General features: G+C 40.1%; 2 protein-coding genes across 2 annotated transcripts in view; one reads left to right on the forward strand and one right to left on the reverse strand.

Annotated features, from left to right (window-relative positions):
• The window catches only part of CCDC146 (coiled-coil domain containing 146), a 65,731-nt gene extending 56,618 nt beyond the window's left edge, over positions 1-9,113 (reverse strand). Inside the window, exons 1-2 of the mRNA XM_030469247.1 lie at positions 9,089-9,113; positions 1,236-1,402 (exon numbers count right to left, since the gene is read on the reverse strand). Coding sequence (XP_030325107.1) covers positions 1,236-1,391 — 156 coding nt within the window. The 5' untranslated portion in view covers positions 1,392-1,402; positions 9,089-9,113. The remainder of the gene's footprint in view (positions 1-1,235; positions 1,403-9,088) is intronic.
• A 465-nt stretch (positions 9,114-9,578) lies between these two features.
• Positions 9,579-21,212, forward strand: part of FAM185A (family with sequence similarity 185 member A) — a 32,489-nt gene continuing 20,855 nt past the window's right edge. The window contains exons 1-3 of the mRNA XM_030469161.1: positions 9,579-9,972; positions 12,857-12,966; positions 18,139-18,231. Of these exons, the coding sequence (XP_030325021.1) occupies positions 9,579-9,972; positions 12,857-12,966; positions 18,139-18,231 (597 nt within the window). The remainder of the gene's footprint in view (positions 9,973-12,856; positions 12,967-18,138; positions 18,232-21,212) is intronic.

Here is a 21,212-nt window from a genome sequence, read left to right on the forward strand (position 1 = left end):
ATAGAAAAAAATATGCAACTTGCTGGAAAATAAAGTACTCCCAAAGTGCCATTTCCATACTTGCAGTAGACAGGAGGATTTCTGTAAGGTGAGAGTTGAGCTGTCCTGGACGTTTGCAGCTGCCTTGAGCTGAAAAGAAGGGGTTTGTGCTACAGCAATGCTGGAAGCATTGGTGGGTTCACCATACACTGGACTGAAAGCAAAAATCTCTCTCCCTTCTATATACACTTGAAGGCACAAGAGATCAGGGAGAGATTAATGTGGCAATTTATGCCATGTTCAGTATGATCTAAGGATAGAAAAAGGGCAGTCCTGTTTTCCTCTTCACTACAGATTCTTGCCTCTTCCTTTCTACTGGCCTTAGAACCAAGGCAGAGAGAAAGAGCTGGACTAGCAAATTCTTCTGACAGATCCCAGCTGGAAAGAGGCAGAGGTAAAGCAACTTCAAGGAAGAACTTTAAGAAAAAAATTATAAGTATGAACAAAGCTTGCTAGTATATAAGAGATATGTACATGTTTATTCTAAAGAAGGGAAAGGTAAGAAGAAAGCTGCATTATTCACTCTAAAGGAAATTTAAACTGGGATTTAGGAAAAATCTTCCTTTTAAAAAACTCTAGAAATTATAACATCCTGGAAACAGGATACTCAAAAAGCTCTCTCCATCAATTAAATTTTTAAAGAATAAACTAGACCAATATCCACAGAGTCTACTTCAGTGTAAATTTTGGATTAGATTATTTCTTATTGTCTCTTCTGGCATTATGTTTTTAAGGCTTTCATTTGATATGTATGTGATATATTAAATTCTAAAATATTTCCTTAGCATCGGAAATTCTGCAAAAGAAACTGTGTTCATAAAGGTTTTTTCTGTCATCACCAGTTATTAGCACCCCAGAAACCACTAATCTTGGATTTTTCCTGCAGCTATTGAGCCTTCCTAAAAGTCATGATAAAGGTACCTCTATAGCTCAAACACTACAAAACCAAGACAGACCCATTCTCTTTCCCCCTAAGGCCATAACTCCTTAAAAATATGAAGAACAACATCCCCAGCAAGGAGATGCCCCATGGATATTTCTGCTTCACTTAGAAAAAAAAAATTGAAGAAGATATCAGGAAGTTAGAGACCTATGTTAACAACCTCCTATTACTTATAATGTAATATAAATTCAGATTAATTAATTTGGACAGAATAATTACTGTTATAGATAGAGGAAGCTGGAGTACATGATACCTCATCTAAATACTGAAATGCAGGACTTGTTGTTACATCAGTGGATCCCTCATCTCGGCTATAAATTGTTGGAGATACAGCACAGACAGGTTCCTCCTTCTCAGTTTCCAATTCTGTGTCACTGGAACTGGAACTTTCTTCACTTGACTGATTCATTGTTTGACGTTCTAGGGAGTAACAAAAATACAGTTAATTAGATCCAGGGATATTATTACTGCACAAGATAAACATGTAGTGTAAATAGCACAACATCAACATGTGACACCCACCTTCAAATAACAAAGGTCACAACATGAGCAAATGAGGTGGGTCTACAGCTACAGCTTCATGGAAGCTTTGTAAGAGGCAGCACTGTCACTCTATCATTATTTTTTTAATGCTTTGATAATAGTTGGCTATGTTATAAGAGAAATCTCCAAGTGGATGGGACTCCTATAGGTATAACTGCTACTGTCTTTTCATGTAATTTCCATTTGATTAATACAATAATGTGTTTTCCCTTCTCTCCATCCAACAAAACCCAACCCTTCACAGTGTCCCTTCACCTTAGAAAGAGTAATTACATAAGGAACCCCTTCACAGAACACAGAGGTCTGGGGGACAGGAACTGGTCAAACATCTGTGGGTAGTATCATTAAAGTTATTCCTAGCTACAAGTAACTGCAAGACCATACTTAAACAAAACAGACAAAAACCCTAAACACAAGAAACACAAAACCCAACAAATTAATCCAGAAACTATAGAAAATGAGAAAAAAAATATATAGTCTCTGAGAATAGGAGGTAGAAAAATACTGGAAAAATAATTACTCTGAGATCTTACTTAGCTCTTCTAACATTTTAGTTTAAGTACTAGGCTACATTTTCACTATCTGCAATTGCTGCTAAAATAATATGACCATGAAAAATATAGAAATTAACTACTTTAAGAGTAACAATAAAACTCATAGGATTCAAGCTGTATTTTGATTCCTAGCACAGTGCTGGATCCCTTTTTTCTTCCCTTCCCTCCCTTTCCCCCTAAAAAGAAAGATTAAAAAGGAGAAACAAAAGAAAGTTGGAACAAGCAAGGTTGTTGGAAAAAACATTTTCTACACTTATATTTTAAAAATCCTGCTTTAGTGGCTATCATTTAGGAACTGGAATCTCCAAGATTCTTACATTAGCAACAGCTACATCAAGGACATTTGTTGATTACTTCTGAACAAGATGAGACCTAAGGTAGCTTCACTTTGTGTTTACTATCTCAGTCCAGGACTTGAGCATTCTGTTCTCAGGCATCAATCATCAGAACTGTCTGGGCTGTGTGAAAATGCCAAGATGGAAAGGGAAAATAGAACTTGGAATACCAAGGGGATGCTCCTGAAGTATGATGCTCCACCAAGTCACCATATCAAATACCATTTAATAGCTGCCAAATACATCTTCTGGAATAGCTATCTTAAAAGTTTTGTATATTCAAAGCATTTAAAAATATTTACCTTTTGCATGAAGGCAGCATGAAACAAGGACAAATATTTCAAGAGAAAAAGATATGGGGTGACTGCAGAGGAACAATAAGCATCTCACAGAGGGAATAGAGGGGAAGGACTTCTGAGGCACACAGAAATATTGCCATGACATAGTGAGATAAAGGAGCCATAGAGTATTTGTAAAGCAAAACACACCAGAAAGTGGAGACAGAGTAACCATGCAGGAATTCAGGAATCCCTTCAGAAGTTCCCTGAACATGGCCATAGATAAAGCTAGCAGACAAATCAATATCATAGTATTTTAGTTCAAAATTTTGGGAGAAAGATTGCCAACTTCTGCAAGTGTTTATCTGACATGAACAGATTTTTCCACATTTACTGTTGTGCAGAATAATTATTATGCAGAGAATATTACAATCTGCTGTAGGACAAAATCATTATAAAACCCGTATCAGATGCCAAAGATACAGAGAAATAGATCTTTTTATTACAAATCAAGGAAAGCAAAAATTAAATCTGTAATAACATCGAGAACTTTTGAGAATATTTCAATAGTAAACACCAGATTTCTCCACTGAAACAATGAGAGCAGTTTTACATTCCAAAGTCAGAAAGCTGACAGTAAGAAAAACAGAGTTTGTTTTTATAATTGTGGTGGGAAAATGGATATAAAAATGTTGTGTAGTACCCACCATTTGAAAAGTCACTTGTCTGTAAAGGTAGCACAATCTAAACTGGAAAGTTTATGACTTTCTTCAGTGCTGTTTGGAATTTCTTCAGGAACATTTTGACTTGTAGAGAGATTTCAGAGGCTGTATTTGCTTATGAAAAAAATGCAATTTCAAGTTCTCTTTTGGAGGAGTCACAACATTGTGAAACAACTGTAAACATCATAGAGGCCAAGAAATGTGCCCTGAAATACTGTACATAAACATGTACACACATTTACAAGCACAGCAATTTTTCATCCATGAAGAACTGCTGAGTATTTTAGCATATACATTTCATCCTGCTGCTTCTATATTTGTTTCTCTGAACATATTGGAAGAATTTAGACAGGGAAAAGAACAGCGGAAGAAACTCTAAGCAATACAATGCCAAAAACTGAGAATAAGAAAAACGAGAAACATGCATTTTACTCCAGTCAAAAAGTACACTTCCTCACAGGATGGTAGTACAAAGGAGTCCTTAGCAAGACTTCAATTTCATATCTGAATATGAAAAATCTGTAATGCTACATTAAGGCACAGCTCCAGACAGCTGAGACAGAGGAAAACAATCAGAGCACCTTAGCTGGTGTGGCAAGTACTGACCTCTGCTCCCTTTTGAGGGAGAAAGAGACAGACTGTAAGAAGAGATATGTACCAGTATGGGACATCAAGAGAAGTTCAGCATTCTCCAATTACCTACTACGTAATTAAATTTGAAGCTCACTTTATACAAAACTAGGTATATAAAGTTCAAAAGACAAGTGCAAAATTTGTATTTTTGCAGTATCTGATAAGTAGTCTAATTCAAATAGAAATGGAAGCTGACATGATTTCTGTGTACAGATTACTTCAGAAAATACAGAAGTTTTCAGATTGTAGAACTGGAAGTAATACCATGTCCTTGATCCACCACCCAGAACTGGAGAAAAAGGGAATTACAAGTCCGTTTGGGAACCTGGGCCAAATCAGGATAATAAACATCTTGTGAAACAGCTTCAGCAAAGCAATAATAAAAGTCTGAGCTCAGATTCCCCAAACTAACTCTATTTTAGTAGTCCTTCAGCAAACAGCAGTGTTCATACACAAACCTGTGCGGAAACCAGGCATTGGTCACTAAGCTGCTTTGACTGTTTCCAGAGTGACAAATGCAAAAAATAGTACAATATCATTCTGAACATGAAAAAACACAGTTGCATGTATGAATGTACATCATCTCAACTAATTAAGACACACCCTTCAAGTGATCAAATTCATTAACGTAGACTAATAAACCTCTTTAAACTTTATTCCTCGCATTGATAAAATTATTAGACAAGCACCAGGAAGATTATGATACCCAGCCTTACCCTTTAAGCCCAGATTGAAGATGCTTTTTAAATTATAAGCACAACAGAGGGTAGAAAAATATCATTAAACACATTCTTGTCCTGAGAACTGAAGTTATGAATTAATTATTGGAATAATATTAAACTATTTACACTGCTACTGCTGAAGACAAAATCTATCCTGTGTTGAAATTAATTTGGTATAATAGTGACTTCTCAATTATTTTATTAAGACTTTTGAATGACTGTACATTCAAGGTAATTTGTAATTTCAGTCTGATACCATCAGGCCAGCCTGTGAAGTCACTTGTACAAGTAGTCTAACTCCAGTGGAAATCCTACTGGAAGTACCTAATTACTGGTATTACATGCAGGTTGCAACTGGATTTATAGGTGGTACATTTTCATCGACTTGTGAGATACTTTCCATCTCTGTGGAAATTACCAATTTCTTCAATATTCCCTCATTCACTCTTTGTTGCCTCACAGATGTGATCTGTTTCAGTTAAGATGGGTTGGTTAAACTGGGGTAGACTGACACATAAATGCTCCAGCACAAATAGAGTTATTTTAACACAGGTCTAAGGTTTCATCAATTTAAACAGATAGGTGTGAATCCACATCAAGTTGAGATGAGGTCATAGACAGAGACCTTGCACAGCCAGCTTCTGTGTTATGTATGGATGTTACATATTATTTCCTTCTTTCTGAGGCAAAATCAGCTAAGGGAGCCCCAGTAATTTCCACCAATGTTATGAGCTCAGTCACCTACTTTGGAAGTTGCTAAAAACACCTTCCCATCTGCCTGCAGGCAGCAAGGAAGGCAGGAGAAAGGGGTAGAACCTAAGCTGAACAGCAGGGCACAGTGTGGGATGTTTATCCACATCTTTGTGCTAACTCCTTTTGCACAGAAATTAAAAAAAAAAATAAATCTAAAAATTACTCTGAAAACAAGACAACTGTTTTAGTGCTTCACACTGAATTAGTCAGGAAAGGTAGGTAATGTAGCTGGCACAGCAGCAGAGGGATATCCAGTCAGACCTAAAGCTGATCAAGCTCTGACTGTTCCCAACCAATACCTGATGCCTGGGGAGGGACAGAAGAATCCACCAGTCACAGTGTGGTGATGCTTCCCTGAACCCATCACCTCACAGGAATACCATGAATTTACGACATGGTGATCTTTGCTCCTCTGTTTTATTTCCTAATGCTTCTTTATCTTTAGGAAAGCTTACAGTCCTGTAAACAGCAGACCCCCTGTTTCAACTGGGCAGAGCCTGTGCTTCAGCATGAAGGGATGTGTCTTTAAATGACAGAGCTATGCCAGCACTGAAGGATCGTTAAAATTAAAATTCCATCATGTACAATAGGGCATTATAAGATGCATGTAATTCAGAATGGATTGTTTGATTAGACTGTACAGCCTCATAGACAACTACTTTAGGGAAATGTGGCACATCACATGCCTAAACTGCTTAAGCATTTCTGTTTTGAGTTCCATTGCTTCCACTTATTTTCAAGTTTCTGCTACTTGGGATGAAATCACCCTGAGCCACACACAGACTTTATTGGCCTGGGTTCTAATTAGATATGGTAACACAGGGAGATTTTGCATGGTGAGAATTGCCACTTCCCTTTTCACTCAGTTTCCATGAGGAACTTAATTTCCTCAGAAAACTTCTGGTAGCATGGCATACAGAAAAACCCTGAAATCCAAACCTCTGTGTGCTTTGAAGACTGTGTCTCTCTGCTGTCGCTGAGCAGACAGGGTTACCATCACTATGCACACACCAAAATACTGAAGACAAACAAAGCATGCCCTGCCTTCCCACAGAAACCCAGACACACCTGGAGAACTAACAAGACTCAAGGAAGTAGGTCAGGAATATGTCACTCTAAAGATAAAAAATATAAAATACAAAGAAAGGCACTAAAATAGCATAATACAATTATTTTTATCATAGAAATGCATCAGAATGTTTAATAAACCTGGAAAAAATATTCTGACTACCAAATTCTTAAGGCTTATGATATGGAGGAACATTGGTAAGTACCCAGCCCTTCGTGTGGTGAACCTTGCCCAAATGCTGCTTCCTCCTCTGAAACGTTCTTGCATCTGCAAGGTGGGAGGCTCAGCAGGAGCCTTACAGCAGCAAGAACACTCCTGCAGGGCAAGCCCATGTTTCTGAGAAGGAAGTCTTATTATTTCATCATTGCAATTATAGTAGAGTGAGCTTCTCCTTTGTGGGTACCCGAAGCTGACTGATCTCATTCTGTGATTGATACCATATGCTGAAGTTAGAAAATTTTATTCCTTCTACAACCTCTCCTATGTGTAATTTTTATTAAATTCTTCTTCTCTTGAAATCTTGCTTTCACTGACATTAGCCTGAAAGCATCTCTTGTAATGATTTGGCCTTAAATTTTATTTTATAACACTATAAGGTCTAGATTTTTATCTTTTGCATGAAATATGTAACATTCTTTGGCTTATAACAGCATTATAATTATCTGGCAAAATGGCTAATAAGTGTAATTCAACCTGATAAACCTCTGCCTACACGAGGAGCACCAAATACCAAGATTCTGAAGGAAAAGGGGCCAGTGGCAAAGCAGCAGTAAGGTTTAAGGGGTAGGAGATGATGACAAGAAACAGTAGCAGTTCAGAAGTGGGTGGCAGCTGTAAGACCATTCTAACCAAGGACTGGGGATTCCCTTTGGGTGCTCTGTTAATAAAGTTATTTATTTAATCGGCTGTCATCTAGTGGTGCTATAGCACACTGCACCACAGTTGTTACAGGTTTGGTACTGTTTCTCTGACAAGCTTCCTACCATTGAAGTTTGGCATTGGGTCTCAGGACTGATATTTTTATAGTTTTTTTCCCCAAATCAACTATTTCTGTAGACTTAAAAAAAAACCAAAAAACCCAAAAACAAACAAACAAACAACAACAAAAAAAAACAACTTCTATCCCTCATCGTATCCCAAGATATTTAGTGATACATTTTTCTCTTTCTAGAATTCTGTTTTTCTACACTTAACTTTCACATGGCAGGCTGGCTCCTTTTGTGTTCCATGTAATGATTTCTGAGCTCGAATAATTTAAAACAATTTAAGTAATTTAACTTCAAGGGCTTTATTAACGAATGTGAATCTTTATTAAATTTTTCTCAGTGAAAATTACAGATCGACCAAAAAGCTAGGGCCATTTCTTTCCTCTTGGACACTCAAATCTCATTTTAGTTTCATAAATAACGAATTCCAGACAGGGATAAAAATGAAAATTATGCCAATGAGATGAAAAGATCTTGATGACCAAATATTATATTGCATGGCTTGCACAGTTATTTTTGGAAAAGAAGAAAAACAAGGCATGGAATGCAAAAGGGAGCAAATCAGTAAAGTAACAGCCACAGATTTCGTTATTTCTTCTGTTGCAATATAGCTCAGACAATACACCTTTCTATTCATTCCAGTCTCATTACTGGCAATAAACTACATCTATGAGTAAAATGCAGCTCCTGCCTTTCCATCATATATACTCACAACCTCCATCTCATTTTTAAGTACTATACAATGACTAGCTATAAAATTCAAAAAAGTATTTTTAACTGAATTCCATAGCTTCCCTCTTGTTTGTAAAGACAGTGGACAATTGCCTCATGACCCACTTGTACAGAACTCAGCAAAATATTTGTCTGGCTGTATGTTAACTGCTGAGAAGCAATCACAATAAATAACATGTTAACCAAGCTGTCCTGACAGAGGCCAACTTCGGAGCCCTGCAATACTGCTTTTGAAGAAAACTTTTTCCAGCATATCTGCCAAGCTGCTTGGCAATCGTCTGACCAAGAGGACTTCTGACATGAAGTTTCAGTGTTGGCTTATGTGTAATGAAGACCAGGCAGCCCCTCAATGCCTTGCCCCCATCCCATTCCTCTTTTTCCCTGCCTATCCCTTTACGCGGCTGCAGAGGCCACTGCACCAGGGAGCTGAGCGGGCTGAATGCCACCCAGCGGCTCTGCCATTGGAAGCTAACGCTCGGCTGGACCACGACCACACCAAGGACATTGGAAAGAGCCCTTACGCCTTGAGGTACCTCGTTTTCTCACTCAAGAGATGGCACCACCCTGGGCCCCACGGAGGAGATAGACTCCTGGCACCCAGGGAGGCAGGCAGGGAGGATGGACCCCGGACCTCCCGGGACTCCTCAAGGAGGATTGGGGCGGCTCTGGAGCGCGCCTCGAGGTGTAGCACCGCCGGGCTCGCTTCCCGTCCCTACGCTGGAGCCACGGTTTCTCCGCTCCCCGTCGCCGCCAGCCCCCGGCCCGCCGCAGGGCCTTACCTGTGCGACCACCACCGACCCCGCCGGGACCAGAGGCGTCCCCGTTCCCATGGAGACGCCGGCTCCACCCCACCCCTTAACCGCCCTCTCCCTCACTTCTGATTGGCTGTAGCGTCCGCAGCGCTGCCCAATAGGAGCGGACCACGGCCCTGCTCCGCCTTTCCCCTCCACTCCCCTGGCACCCGAGGCATCCGATGGCCGCTCCCGACGGATGGGCCGATGGCTGCTACCGGGGCCGCCCCTTTCCGGGCGGGTGTTGTTGTTCGTCCCGCGCGGTGGGGAACTACAACTCCCAGGAGCCTCCGCGGGGAGCGGGTGGGTACCGGAGCCGGTGGCCCTGTTTACCATCCGCCCTGGTGCCGCTCCCCGCGTGCCGCCGCGTCACGTGACCGGGCGGTAACGGCCGGGCCCCGTCCCGTCCCGCCGCCGCCTCCTCTCCTCGGGGGGCTCCTGCCGCGGCTCCCGGCGCCGGCGGCCCCCTCCGGGCGGCATGCGGGCGCTGCCCCCGCGCTGGGGGCCTCTGGCGCTGCGGGCGGCGGGCGGGTGGTGGGGGCCGCCCGTCCCCCGCCGCGGCTACGGCGGCTCCACCGAGGACGGCGACCGTAAGCCCCTTCAGGAGTGGGCGCTGGCGGTCAGCCCGCGAGGGCGGCTGCGGGTGCGGCTGCCCTGCCAGGTGAGCGTCCGTCCCCTGGACCCGCAGCGCTACCCGGACGCGGACCGTGTGCTGGTGTCGGTCAGCGGCGCCGGCGGCAGCCCCCAGCCCCGCGGCCCTCAGCGGGACCGCCTCCGGGTGGAGTACGACGAGGCGCTGGGGCAGATGGCGATCGTCGCGGACGGCGTGGACAGCAAGGCCGCCGTGGAAGTCAGGACGCCCGTGAAGTTCGGTGGGTGAGGCGGGGGTGGGAGAGGCGGCGGCACGGCCGCTGTCAGCCCGATCCTGGGAGCCCGAGGGGATTGGAGACGGCTCCCGCGGCGGGGCTGCTCCTGCCGGGCAGTGCTGCTGCTCCGCTGGAAGGTTCTCGGCTGGCAGCGAGTACTGGGAAATGGGCATCCCGCCTCTCTAATTAAGGAGAGGCTAACCCTCCCATTTTCTCTGTGTTTCCTGATTTCTTAGGTGATTAGATCCATCGCTTGTTGTTGACCTTTTTTCCAGCAACAGTTAACTCGTGCGAGTAAGTGGTAGTTACAGTGCTTGCTTTTATATTTGCTCTGTCAGCTGCTGTTACAGAAAAGATGTAACTGCAGCTCAGCTGGCACCCAGCAGTCCTCAGGATGTGTGACTCACACCTGCACTTCAAGGGCTGTACCCAGTAGGGTTGTTGGACCTAACAGCTCGATTAGTGGTTTCTATGCTGAGTGGTCATCCCCAGGGATCAGATTTTAGAAGGTGACAAATGAAATGCCAAGAAGGGCTGCTTTATTTAGTAGGTCTTGCATTATCTTTATGAGCACAAGGCAAAAATCTGTGCAGTGTTTCTGGTATAGAAAATACCAACAGCATGGGAGAGGAGCTGTAGTACCTGAAACCAATAAGCATCTGTACTGGAATGAAATCCTTACAGTGGCTCTAAGCTTAGGGGACGAAAGGGGCAAACTTGCTGGGATAATTACCCTCAGTGATCTGAGGTTTAGAGAGTACTTCACCAAAAGGTTTGTGTTCAGTCACTGCTGTGGGGGGTTTTTTGCTGGAGATTCGTGAAGTGGCCTGTACGGTGCAGAATTAGTTTCACTGAGATGGAGAAACTTCAGTATATAAAAAAAACAGTCTTGGTTTGCTTCAAGTAGGTGTTTAATACTGCTTTATTTTATTTGGTGTTCTGCTGCAGTTGTGGTATGAGAAAAGGTGAATAATTTCAATCTATTTAGGCTTCATAACTGTCATGTGTGACTTGTAGAGCATGGTGTTACTTGTAGAGCAGGGTTGTGCTCTACAGGGACATACTGCTTCAAGTGTTGGTGTCTGGAGAGTGCCTCTATTTGTGTCTCTCCTGGATCTCTGTTTAAACAATCCAACTACTTCTTGAGAACTAAAACTTTGCCTTGACTTCAGAACCTGATAAGCACTGGTCAAATTGAAATAGCTCAGTTACCACTCAGATATTTTAGTCTAGGCTATAGCAACATATAACCTGATGGTGCTGGCCCTTGAGCTTGCAATGATAGTCACCAGGTTTGCCAGGTTTTGTGCTTTTACATGCCTCAAAGCCTGTATTACAGTTTACTTACATTTAGGAAACATATAGCTGAATTAAAATCTTGGTAAGTGTTGCTTCCATCAAGAAGCTAAGAAAATAAACCCTGTCAAAAACCCACCTTTCTAGAAAACCTACATATCCAGTCTACCTCTAGCCCTCTTTCTTGGAGGATTGCTACCTCCTAATACAGTCTGCATCCTTCACTATATTTAAACTCTTAACTTACTATGACAATAAGGTACCAAGCAAAGATATAATGTGCTTTATCTCTGTCTCTTGAATTTCACTTTGTTGTTAATTGGAGCTTCCAGTCTCTCATCATGCTCTGCAAGCTACTGTTGTCATGGTTCCAGCATCTGTCTTGAGCAGCAAAGTGACAGGATGAACCTTCAGCTTCTTCTGTGTCACTGGTCTGACCTGGGGAGTCTTGTTGGGGCAGAGCTTATTATACACACTCTTGATTCTTCATCTCATATTAGTGATCACCTTAGCAGATAGCAAAGGTGAAAGACAGACTTCCACAGGTGGTTAAGTGAAGGTTTATTTACCAGATGATCTCTTTTTTTCTTGGGAGTAATTGGGTTGCTGTGTCTCTTTTAGCCTTTCAATAGTATTTCATGGCAAACACTTGACTCATTTTTAATTCTTTCTGCCTTTAACCCTAAGAAGAACAAAGCCACTTTCCTCCTCTACTGGCTTTATCTTTTTACCAGTGATTATGGTAGTCATCATTATAAATTATTAATATAGTCTAAATCCCCAGACTACATATATTCTCAAACTTTTCCTGGTTCCTTAGCCTCAGAGGTGAGCCTGAGTGGCAGAAAAATGCTTTTTCTCCTCCTGCTGAAGCATTATGAACTCATAAATAACACTCCTGGTAACAATTATTTACAGAACTTAGTGACTCTTCTTTCTGGGAGCCTGAACAGCAGTAAGGTGAGGTGGTTCAGCCTAGAGGCAAACATGATTCTTCATGCCAGGGAGGTAAAGCAGGCTTTCCAGAAGGCCAGGAAGAATGACACATGCAGGCTCTTCTGTACCTGTTCTTGTGTTACATTAGTGGAAGCAGCATATGCCTGGACAAGACCTGTGCATTTGTGCTCTTGAATCTTACTACCTCTACATGTGGCCTCCAACAACATGCCAACCTTCCCACCTCAAAATCTGTCAAGACTACCCAAGTGTCTCAATAGAATTGCTAATGGAATTGGTGACCAGGGCAGATATGCCGTGGAGATGGAATTTGGGATTCTGTTAAAAAGTAAAAAAGACAAAATTTCACTGAAGGACCACACTCTGCTTATTCCTTGCCAGAGGTTACAGTCACTTTGCTGCCTCATGTTCATTCTTGAAGCTGGATGGTTATACACAGCCTTACAAAGTGTCAGTACTTGATAAGGACTGGGCATGAAGTTGAAATTGTGTGACCAAACTTTGCAAGAAGGTTTCTTTTAATGACAAACTGCTTTCTTTCCCCACTGCATATAGTTATATAGAAAGTGATCAAGTACTACATGAAATAGATATGACTCTTCTTGTTCTGTTGCTAATAAAACTCTTTTAATTCTAGATTTGGATATCAAAACATCAGGGACTGGCTGTGTGAAGATTCAGAAAATGGAATGTGATAACTGCAAAATAGAAACGGAGAAGGGGACTAGTGTCTTGCAGTCAATAAAGGTACAAAGAACCCTCCACCACTCCATCAGTGTTTTGAAAGGGATTGTGTGGTGGAATATAGTTTAAAAACTTAAATACTCATTCTGGAGATTAGAAGTATTCTGATATTTCTGGGTATTAATATGTGTACAACGCCAACCTTCATATATTGCATACAATTACAACATGAAGTTGAGAATGTGGAGTCAGAAGTTGAGGCACCTTTGACAGACAAAGCCAGCAGAAATAATGACAGTGATATCTGCCTGATATCTGCTCTCCCTGCCCCTCAAAAGAAAACAGAGTGGGATTTCCTGTCCAGTTGGTTAATGGTTATGGTCACTCAGCAGGGACTTTGCAGTATGCTGTTGTTCTGTTTTTTTTTTTTTCTCCTTTGGGTTTGTTTTTTTTTAAATAATTGATACATCAGTGCTGTTGACAAATACTTCAGCTTAATTTTCAATCAGAAGTTATACGTTACATGTCCAAAAGACCTGACTGAAATATATCTGATAAATACTTTATATAGCATGGTCATAACCTCGCTTTTTCAATCTTAAGACCTGAGGTTTGCTGACAGAGGCTTTTTTAGAAATAATGAAAGTACATCTGACTTAGGTGCTCTTTAGAGTCTATTTCACTTGAATAATTGAGTTTGTAGCTGCAGGAATTGTTATATATTCAAAAGAAAGGCTTTTCAAATAGGGTAACTCATAAGTTTAGCTATTTTTAAGTTATGAAAAATGTTTCAATGTCATTTTTTACCATGGTAAGAAATTATTTTATAGCACACATATGGGAAACCAAACTTAAAAGGAAATTTAATATATAATCAAGCCAGTTTTACTCCATATTAGTGACAAGTGTAATTTACCATGTTACTATTAAAAAGTAACTAAAATTTAACAACAAGTTAACAGTACTACATATGTTAATGCTGTCTACAGCTTTGGTTAGAAAATAATATTTTGTATAATACAGCAAACATAAGTATATAAGAAACTGCATACTATGAGAAAACAAGGTAGTTTTGGCCAGGAGTAGTGACAGTAATCATGGCAAATCCTGTCCAAAATGTTGCATTTGAAAAATTAAAAAGTCAGTTCTGTTTTCCCAGAGACTTGAAGTAGGAATGAAACAGTACTCCCTAATGAAGTGGAAAAAAAATAAAAAAGAATGCAAATTCACCAGTTTGAGGCTTCTGAGAGTAGCTCCGTGTCATGGTTTAATGCTGGGTCAGCCATTAACTGAATGACAGAGATCCCTGATAAAGAAAGGAGAGAGAATAAGGGAGAGAGACTTAGGGGTTGAAAACTAAACCACACAGCTTTAATGAAACAGTAATGATAAAAAGGAAAAGTTATTAAATATATACAAATATAAAGAAGAAAACAATCCCATGTTTCTCTCTTCTTTCCCCCAATAACTCTCACATCACCACTGAGGTTGCAGGGCAGCCCTGGCAAAGTCCAGGCTGGACTCCTGGAGTCAGCAGCAGTTGGGAGCTGGAGTCAGAAACACACAGATAAAGGCTGGCACGGATCAGGACCATGGGCAGACAAATGGATGGAATCCTCCCAAGATGCCAAAGCAAACAGGAACAGGGGAAGAAGGATGAAGGCAAAGGACAAAGAGAAAGGCTGAAGGAAGGGGAAGGGCTTTGAACCTCATGATCCCTCAAATTCATACTGAGTATGACACATATGAGATGGAATACTCCATTTGGTCTATTTTGGTCATCTGTCTTGTCCACCCCGCCCGAAGGAGGGTTACAGGTGTGACCTCTTTACTCCTTTTCTCTTTCCAGAGTGTAAGATGTTCCTCAGAACTCATCAGTGGCCTTGGTTCTGCACACCATTCTCTACCCATAACTATAAACATTGAGCATTATCAGTCCTAAAAGCAGATACTGACTGAGAAACTTGCTGTTAATTTCAGCAAGTGCAGCTACTTACAAGAGTCTTAGCTGAAAGAAAAAAATTACAAGACAAAAATTTAGCTCTATCCTGGCCCAGACCAGGACACTCCATCATGGCCACGTTATGGGTTAGAGGAGTTTGGTGTTGCTTGATTTACAAAAATGTCAGGAAAGCTACAAGCGTAGAAGATGATACTCCCTCTCCTCATGTGCCTCAGTGTTTCCACTACATTTGTGGCTATAGAGGGCTTCTTTGCTCCCACAAGCCTGGGATGAGAGGAATTGCCCTGTCTCAGAAGGCATTTAACATTTAAAGAATTAAGAATAACCTGCAGGTTTTAACTGAAACTCTTGTTAAAACAGAACTTTAGTAGATCAGTTTACTTTGTTCTGCTTGTGACTGCTTCAACATACAATACTGGAGAAGTTGTGTTACCACTCTTGGTTTTGTTGACTCTAACTTAGTGAGATGCAGGTTTTGAATTAGATAACTGACCATGTAGGTTTCTACAGTAGCAAACAATGGTCCGAGTACATTATCTCTTAGCCATACTGTCTGGTTTTAGTCTAATTTTGTTTTTAAGAAGTACTTGTAGTTCTAGTAAGGCAACTCTAACTCTGTTTTTCTAATATGGTTTCAAGAATTATATTCTATTAGCAGAAATTATTGGTGAGAAGCAGAATGTTTAACACTTTGGGTTTTTTAGAAACTACTGAATATCTTCCAAACTAGATTCTGTAGTACAGATTAGCACAAGAGCTGCTTCCCCTTCAGGGAATGTGCTTTCTTGAGCAAACTGGAGTGATGCTGCCCTCCCCTGAGTGTACTGGAGAACAATTTAATATTTACTCCTGTGCTGTCCACAAACCTCACTGACTAGCATAGCAGAAAACCCTTTCTTTACAGGAGAGAGCAAAAGGTGATTGATAAATGACTTTTTAAAAATTTTTAAATCTTGTCATGTGGGGATTATCCAAAAGCACCAGAAAACAACTTTACAACTGCTAATTCTCAACTTACCACAGACTACTAGAAGTTGGATGTATAACATATAATTCTAAAAACTTGCTTATTTGGGGTTTTTTGCATACTGTGTCATAGTATGTCTGACATGGTCTTGACAGCCTTTTACCTCTTCCTTACTCTAACCTTTGTCCCTTGCTAGGAGAAACTGTTACAAATCAGTTCTGCTTACTTTCAGCTAGTGGGATATTCCTTCTTAATGAAAGAGCTACTTGACCATTATAACTTGCATCTTCTCTCAGCAAATCCTGCTGTCTGTTAGGTGTTTCCATTGATTCCTATCTCTGAAGGCCTGTTTGGATTTTTTTTTTTTTTTTGAGAGGATAGGGATAATATAATAATTCTTGGGGGAAAAGTTGAGACCTATGTCTTATGAAAGTTTTTTTTATCCCAAAAATGATAAGTTTAAAAAAAAGAACAAAAAATGGATGGAGTAAGTATGTATGTTGTGGTTTTATTTTACCCAACTATTAGTGTCCATACTGATAAGTCACTGGTATACATTAATTCTTTTAATCATATGAGTTCCTGTATTTTCCTCAAGTTATATGCCCTTTAACAATCATTCTGCCAATGTGCTTAAGGTAACTGCCTGAAATATACTGTGCTGTCTGGCTGGTGCATCTCATTTAACTTTAATCTGTTTACATGGAGAGACTCGTCTGCTGTATTTGTGTAGAAGATTAACTGAACAGCCAAGTTATTTACCATTTTAAAAGGTCTGAAGCACTACTGCAGTCTCAAGTTAGAGGCCTGGCATTTTATTGTGGGGAAAACCTCTTAAATGAGGAGGAGAAGACAGGACTTGTGCACACAAAGATTGAGAAATGCTGTTTTAAAGCTCTTCCTGTCTTATGAAACCCCATGAAACTTCTCGTTCTTGGTCTTTCATCAGAAATGTGTAGGTCTGTTTTCCATGCTGCTTACTTAACTACCTTTAACTACCTTTTTTTTTTTTTAAGTCCTTAATCATGCTGGCCTCTGATTATACCTCATTTATTATAACTTATCCAGGCAGGTGTTTAAATATCTTGAATATTTCTGATATGTTTGATTGTAAAATTTAATAGGTGTTCTCCCAAATTAAATACTATTTACAGGAATAATATCCTTTTTAACAAAAACTAATGTATCTGAAAATGGAGGCGGTGGTATAGGAGGACAAAGCAGATGTGGTAGGGAAAAAAGCTAATGATTTTTTTGCTTCTCTATTATTTCAATGTTCATGCTAGTGAGCATATGCAAGAGTTTGCTGTTGAGAGCTGTAGACTTCTTAAAGTTATATTTGCTGAATCTGCAGTTTATAAGTACAGTTTGTTTTATTTTAATACAGATTATTTAAAACTGGTGTTGTGTTGGGTTTTTTATTTTCCCTTGTCACAAATGGTTGATTTTGACTGTCAAGAAGTGTAGGGTTTTTTGTCTCTCAGTTTGAATACCAATGTATTCCTGTACATTTTTGTCAGTCAAGTGAAGCAGCTGGAAAACACAGGGCTGTAGCATTTCTTAATTGGAACATGACTTCTTTGTGGAAAAACTTGATGTTATAGTGTAGATGTATGGAAAATGCCTAATTTGAATTAGAATATGGTTAAATGAAACACTGTAGGATCTAGTTCTACCTGCAGGCCTAGGATGCATCCATAGATCTTAATGGCTATACATACTCTCCAAGCATAAGTGGCTCTGTGGTGTGTGTATGTGTATATGTGTTATGTGTATATATATATATATATATATATATATATGTATTATTACCTTGTAGACTTCTCTCACACAGATTCTAGGTCACTGGAAGACTCCAGTTTGCAATTTAATTTCATTCTGCTGGATTGTGTTTCTCATCTGCTGCAGCAGGGGGTGTGTGCTTACCCTAGTTTCTGCATGAAGTATAAATGAAACACAAAGTTTTCTTTTTTCAGCTGCTTGCTTATTTAATATATACTGAGTGGATGCTTTTTCTAGTTTAAACCAAAACAAATCTAAACTAAAAAAAACCCACCTGTATTGAAAATAAAGGGTTCTTCAGTGTCATTTTTCCCCTTGTGTTTCTGGTTACAAGGAAAGGTGACTTGTTTTGAGTTTGATTTAACTAGAAATAAACAACATTTTTGGCAATCACTTGAGAAGAAGTCTGCACAGTAAAATGGAAGTTAATGGTCAAGGTGGTTATTGTAGTACAGTTGGGAAAACAAGGGAAGTTGTTTTCTAATTATGATTATCATAACCACATGATAAATTTCTTTTTCAGAGCCATAAAATTGATATACAAACAAATGGTGGCAAAGTAATTGGTCTTGGAACACTTTATGGAGACACAGATATTCGTGCAACAGAGAAGGGTGTAAGTAAGAAGTAAAACTCTTTCCAATTGCTTGCTCAGCTTGAATATTGCTAAATGACTAAACCTTGAAGAATGCCTGGAGGAATATCTAATGACCTTCATTTGTTGGTTGTCATTTCACTGCTAACTTGTCTTTGTCTGTTTAATTATACTGTCTTATGCTTGATTTAGATCAATAAACAGGCTCCACGGAAGGAGCAGTAATAAGCACACTATCATTCCATCAGTGCAGAGGTTGTGCTATCTGATACAACTCATTGGCTTCAACTGTGTGGACCCACACAATAGTCTGAAACTCCTGGCTTGGGTCATATCTAGGAACCTGGATTCAGCAGTAGACCCATGAGTTTATTTGAATCTCATGAATAGTGACTTGATATTTGTACAGGCTGTACACTGCCAGCATTATCTGGTTGTAAGAATGGAAGAGTGGAGAGTTTTGTCTATTTCTTTGCAGCTGAGGAAATTTAGTCACATGGAATCTTGTTGTAAGATGTAGTGAGAAGAGTCTTGAGCAGGAAAACAATTTCAGAGACATGGCTCGCTTTTATTCAGCAGGTGGCAGCAAGAGACAAACCTCGTGCTACTCTGTTCTGGTTTTGTTTCTTGCCATAAGTAGTCAATTCTCCATTATTTAAAATAGAAAAGAATTGTCCTCCTTTCATAGCATAAGAAGACCCTTACATAGATCTCACATTCTGTGTGGCTTTTAGGCTCAGTTTGAATATTTAGGTATCATAATGTCCATGAACTGGTTGCAGCAAGACTTTTAGATCTGAAACATTCATATATGAGCATGTGGAATCAAGCCAAATCTGGAAGTAGTTTGGGTGCATGCAGTACTTTGTCAGAATATGTGGTACCCTTAAAACCAGGAGTATTGGGAAGAATCAGAGTGCAGGTAGCTCTCCCTAGCCGAGGACAGAATTGAGACCAAGATACTAAGTTCTAGGAGTCTAAAATCACCTCTGTGACATGCCACTTGGCACTGCTGTACACCTTGCAGATGGGTTTCTGAGATCATATGTTCACTGACATGGAGACACCTGTAAATGAAGCAACTTGCCACTGGATTTCCTAAAAACTCAACATTAAATTACCTGCACTTCTTTGTAGTGGATGCTTGCATGCCTTTTATGTACAGAAGAGACCAGAGTCTGCTGTAGCTGTACTGTTGCTGTTTCTTCACTTTCATTTCCAGCCCAGCAAGACATACCTTGTTCATGCCACAGTTGGACTGTTCATTGCTGACTGACTGGCAGTTCCCTTGGGGCTATTACTGGTCACTGGAGTTTGGAACCATCCTAAGTCAACAGCAGCCACAGAGAGTGGAAGAGTTCAGCAGCAGTTCACAGCTTTATTCATGTGTCATCCTTTTTCCTTTAGAAGGCTTCTGTTGGAAGAATCCAAAAATCCTTGCTTTCTGCCATTTAGTTAGATTGAGTGTAGTCTAGGAAGTGTTTTGACTGCTGTGGATTCATGCTGTTCACTAGTGGTGATCTTTAGTTGTTTGTCTCAAACTAGTTTCTTACTCCAGGGTACTCCATGTACTTTATTTCAGATAGCATCTTGCTAGTGTCAATAAAAACAAGTGTTTGGTAGAAAGATAATTAAGTCTGTATCTGTGTGAAAATACAGTTCTTGAAAATGAGAAATAGAATTGTATTCCTTGGAGTCTTTAAATGCTGGTTTGTTTGCTTTTTTTCAGACATACTGTCCTTCTGAAACAGTAAAACAGATTTCATGCGTTTGAAGTGCTTCATGTAGTTTGTGATATTGATAGATGGCACTCATACAATTCTGTAACTGTAGTAACTTGAGTGAAGTGAGTCAGTTTAACAGGAATGTAGAGCTATGGAACAATATTCTGTTATTAAACTTCTTATTAACAAACTTTGTGTGGTTAGGAAAGACAGTTGGAGTTTTCTCATTTGGCCACTTCTGTAAGTCGAACTTACATCTTTTGTGTGTGTTTGTGAGAGATGTTTCTTCCATCAGCTGTAGTCATCACTATGTAATTAATGGCTCTGTCAGCATTTCCAGTCCCCTCCTAGAAGTGGGGAGGGAAAGGATGTGGTTAAAGGAACTAAGCACTTTAGAAATACAGAATGTTTTTAACGAGGAAAATGGAGAATACACTAGTAAAACATTTCAGCAAGGATAGCTCAAAAAGGCTGAGAAGAGGAACTTGTGGAGAAAAAGTTGTTTCTGGTTTATTTACATATAGCATGATGTTAGTTTTTATCTTGAAAATGCATCCAGGTACAACAACATTCTCAGACTGATTTAAAATGGTAGACTGACCTTTTTCTTTAAAGGGCAAGATTGAGCATGGGGTTGGTTTCAGTAACAGCAGCTTCCAAGCTTTTACTCTCACGGGAAGGAATTTTTCCAGAAAACCTGGTGGTTCAGTGTACAAAAATAATAAAATCTGTTTGACTGGGGTGTCATTAGCTCATCTGTGCCATGGGGACTTTTCTATAATACTTACTTAGCAGAGCCAAAGATCTGTGTTCTGTCAAAAATTCATAAGAGTTAAAGAATTTGGGATTGAAAAGATATTAAGTCACAGTAAAAGCAATCTCTGTGTGTGCTCTCTCTATCTACAATACTTTTCTAGTCCTATACTTGAGCAGTCTGATTTCCCCCTACCCCTAGATTGGGGTTTTTTGAAACAAATGTTCATTGTGTTGGTAGGTTTTTTTATACTAACTAGATGACTCAGTGCTTGGTTTTATCATGTGCTGACACAAGTCTTTTTGTTGCTGTGCAATTTTGACAAAGGTAGCTGAGTCTGGTAAATAATATGAGCTGCTATGTGAGCTTGTTTATAATAAAGCACTTCATAATATTTAAATAAGATCAGTATCTAAATAGAGTCAAAACTTGCATACCATAGTAACAGATGCAGCTTTTTGTGTTTCTCTTTTGCTGTTCAGGAATGCCACAAGGCAGCCAATTTGCACCTAAGCTATGCAGAT

This window comes from Calypte anna, chromosome 1 (genome assembly GCF_003957555.1).
Source record: "Calypte anna isolate BGI_N300 chromosome 1, bCalAnn1_v1.p, whole genome shotgun sequence".
Classification (NCBI taxonomy): domain Eukaryota; kingdom Metazoa; phylum Chordata; class Aves; order Apodiformes; family Trochilidae; genus Calypte; species Calypte anna.